At 48.2% G+C, this 3,146-nt stretch overlaps 1 protein-coding gene across 1 annotated transcript; it reads right to left on the bottom strand.

Moving 5' to 3' along the window:
• Positions 1–997: 997 nt before the first annotated feature.
• LOC130591365 (uncharacterized) lies at positions 998–2,807 on the bottom strand. Its single transcript, XM_057394655.1, has 2 exons — positions 2,123–2,807; positions 998–2,034 (listed from the first exon to the last, which is right to left on the bottom strand). The coding sequence occupies exons 1-2, from the start codon at positions 2,805–2,807 to the stop codon at positions 998–1,000; spliced, it is 1,722 nt and encodes a 573-aa protein (XP_057250638.1).
• Between the last annotated feature and the right edge of the window lie 339 nt (positions 2,808–3,146).

Raw genomic sequence — 3,146 nt, 5'->3', positions numbered from 1 at the left:
TGACGGCCGAGAAAGCTTTACTCTGCTCTTCTCCCCATTCAACTTTTTATTCCCCCTGAGCAATGCGAAAAACGGAAGGGCCTTATCAGCTGATTTCGAAATGAATCTTGTCAAAGCGGCCATCCTTCCTGTTAATTTTTGGATGTCTTTGACTCCTTTGGGCTCTGGAAGACTCAAAATTGCTTGAACCTTGTCCGGGTTCGCATCAATACCTCTTTTGCTCACCATAAACCCAAAAATTTTCCTGCTCTACGCCAAAGACACATTTCTTTGGATTCAATTCATGCTGTATTTTCTAATGTTTTGAATGTTTCTTCCAGATCCGCCAGATGCTCTCGGTCTGTTTTACTCTTAACAATAGAATCTCCACATACACTTCTATATTACGCCCTTTCTGGGCCGCAAATACCTTGTCCACCAACTTCTGGTAGGTTGCACCAGCGTTTCTCAGGCCGAAAGGCATTGCCTTGTAATTGTAAACACCTCCATCTGTGATGAATGCCGTTTTCTTACGGTCCTTTTTAGAAACTGATTTGATGATACCCTGAGAAGGCATCCATGAAACTCACAGTGCATGTCCGCTAGTGGAATCCACTAGCTGGTCTATCCTTGGCAGAGGATAACAGTCCTTAGGGCATCCCTATTCAGGTTTGTAAAGTCCACGCACATACGCCATTGGCCGTTGGCCTTCTTCACCATGAATACGTTTGCCAGCCATTCAGGGTAATCACAAGGCTCGATAAAATCGGCCGCTATCAGCTTTTCTACTTCTTCTTTGATGGCCTTATTCTTTTCGGCCGAAAAGGCTCTCTTCTTCTGCTTTACCGGTCGGACTGCGCTGTCGACGTTTAAACGATGGACCATCACGGCCGGGTCTATTCCCGGCATCTCGTCCGCTGAGAATGCAAATATGTCAGCATTTTCTCTTAGGAGAGTTACCAGGTTTACCCGGACCTCTGGGTCCATGTCCATCCCGACCGCGACCGACCGAGCAGGATCATCTGCCAATGCTTCTTGTTTTAGTTTCTCCATCAGGCTGTGGCCTCGGCTCATCCTCTGGCCGGGACTCCAACTCCTCCAGCGGCACTTCCTTACTCTTCCGGACAGTGATTACTTCCTCTGCTTCATTACCTTCACTTCCCTCAACTTGAGCTCTTCTCTGAGCCCTCCTCTGCTTCCTTGAGGGTGGGTCCGGATTTTCTACCGGGAACCTTCTGGCTGGTTGCTTTAGTGTTGTTAAGTAACATGATCTTGCCATCTCCTGATTGCCCTTCAATCTTGATGTTGATCCGTCATTGGAAACATATAACATGGTCAGGTGGTAAGTTGAGACGACACCTTGGACGTCATGAATGAATGGGCGTCCAATGATTGCATTGTATGCTCCCGGAACATCCACCACCAGAAACTCGATCATGACGTCTCTGGCTGACTCATCCTCCCCAATACGTACTGGGAGTGAGATTAACCCTTCTGGCACCACTGATGCCCCTGTGAATCCAATGACGGGATACCTGACCGGCTTCAAGTACTCACGGCTCAGCATGAGCTTTTCAAATGTTGATAGGTACAGAATATTTGCGGAGCTTCCCCCATCCACCAAAATTCTATGTACCAGGCAGTTTGAGATTTTCAGTGTTACCACCAGCGGATCATCATGAGGGTACACTACGTGCTTTGCATCCTCCAGAGTAAATGACATCGCCGGCATTGCTGGCGGACTCTTCCATGATAAACTGGCGTTGAAATTGACATAATGTCGGAATTCATTCATGCTTGCCTTTGCACCGTTAACACTTCCTCCATGGATGGGACCCCCACTGATAACGTGAATCTCGCTGATCCGGGATTGAACATTTCGAGTCACGGGCTTTACAAGATCACCCTCTTTTGTTTGGGCCTTGTACTGACTGAAATAACCTCTTCTTATTAAATCCTCCAGGTTATCTTTTAAGTGCCGGCAATCCTCAGTTACGTGGCCGTGATCTCCATGGAAATCACACCACTTACTTTTGTCACGATTTTTGTGAACATCTGTCTCGGTCGTTGCCACTTATCACTGTCCTTATTCATCAGAAAAATTTGACTTCTTGAAGTGGTGAGTTGGGTGTATGCATCGAACCTATCCTTGCGTTCACTCCTTCCCGGCCACTTTTTTCACGATCTCTGCGATCGCGATCGTACCTTTCATTCTCCCTGTCTCGGTCATTTCCTCTTTTGACCATATTTGACTCCTGCTTTCTTTCCTCTCGGCCCCGATCCGCCTCGCGGGCCTTCTCCTTCTTCTTGTCATCCTTCTTTCCAGCCTCCCGGTTGCCTACAGCTTTGTCAAATTCTTCCCCTCTTATATAGTCATTGGCCTTGCCAAGGACGGGACCCAGGGATGTATACGACTTTCGACCCAAATAATTCCGGAAGGGTGATCCCTCCTTGAGTTCTGTCATTAAGGCCAAAACGGCCACATCCTGCTGTAGTCGAGGTATTGAAACTGCCTCGACATTGAAACGGCCGATATAGTCCCTCAGGCTCTCATTTTCTCCTTGTTTGACTGATAGCAACTCCCCAGTGGTGCGCTCACGGCGCCTATTGCTTACAAAGTGCGTACTGAACATGGATGACAGCAGAGAAAAGCTAGAGACGCTACCTGGCTTGAGGCTTTTGAACCATGTCTGAGCTATTCCCGTCAAGGTTGAGGGAAAGACTTTACACCATATGGCATCAACTTGAGTGTAAAGGAACATATGTCCTTCGTAGGCCGCGACGTGGTCATCAGGGTCTGATGTGCCATCATACTTGGAGGACGGCATCTTGATTCGTGTCATAGGATGGTTCAATATCTCCGGAGTGAAGGGGGAAGCTTAGGCTTGATCAAGAGGTGACCCCCAGCCGAATAGTTACTAGCACCGACGGTACTGTACTCACGGCGGGAGTGACCCTGCGTTTCTTCTTCAGAATAGTATATCTCCTCAGTTTCCAGAATTTCCTCCTCATAATCAGATCGGTCTATTTTCTTCTCCATCTCCCGTCCCTCTTTTCCCAAGGACTGCATTTTTCGAAGCGGGGTTCCGTCCGCGTTCCTACCAGCCATAGCCGGTGGTCGCTTACGGGTACCGCCAGAGGGTTGGGGAGGAGCATTTTGTTGAGGA

Source organism: Beta vulgaris, chromosome 5 (genome assembly GCF_026745355.1).
Source record: "Beta vulgaris subsp. vulgaris cultivar EL10 chromosome 5, EL10.2, whole genome shotgun sequence".
Taxonomy (NCBI): domain Eukaryota; kingdom Viridiplantae; phylum Streptophyta; class Magnoliopsida; order Caryophyllales; family Amaranthaceae; genus Beta; species Beta vulgaris.
This window is presented reverse-complemented; position numbering and strand designations above follow the sequence as displayed.

What these genes read in the sequence shown, in the direction of transcription:
- LOC130591365 (XM_057394655.1), bottom strand. Translation starts at nt 2,807, where the DNA reads ATGCCGTCCTCCAAGTATGATGGCACATCAGACCCTGATGACCACGTC. An exon ending in AGGAGTGAACGCAAGGATAG is followed by an intron (nt 2,035 to 2,122) that starts GTTCGATGCATA and finishes CGACCGAGACAG; the next exon opens with ATGTTCACAAAAATCGTGAC.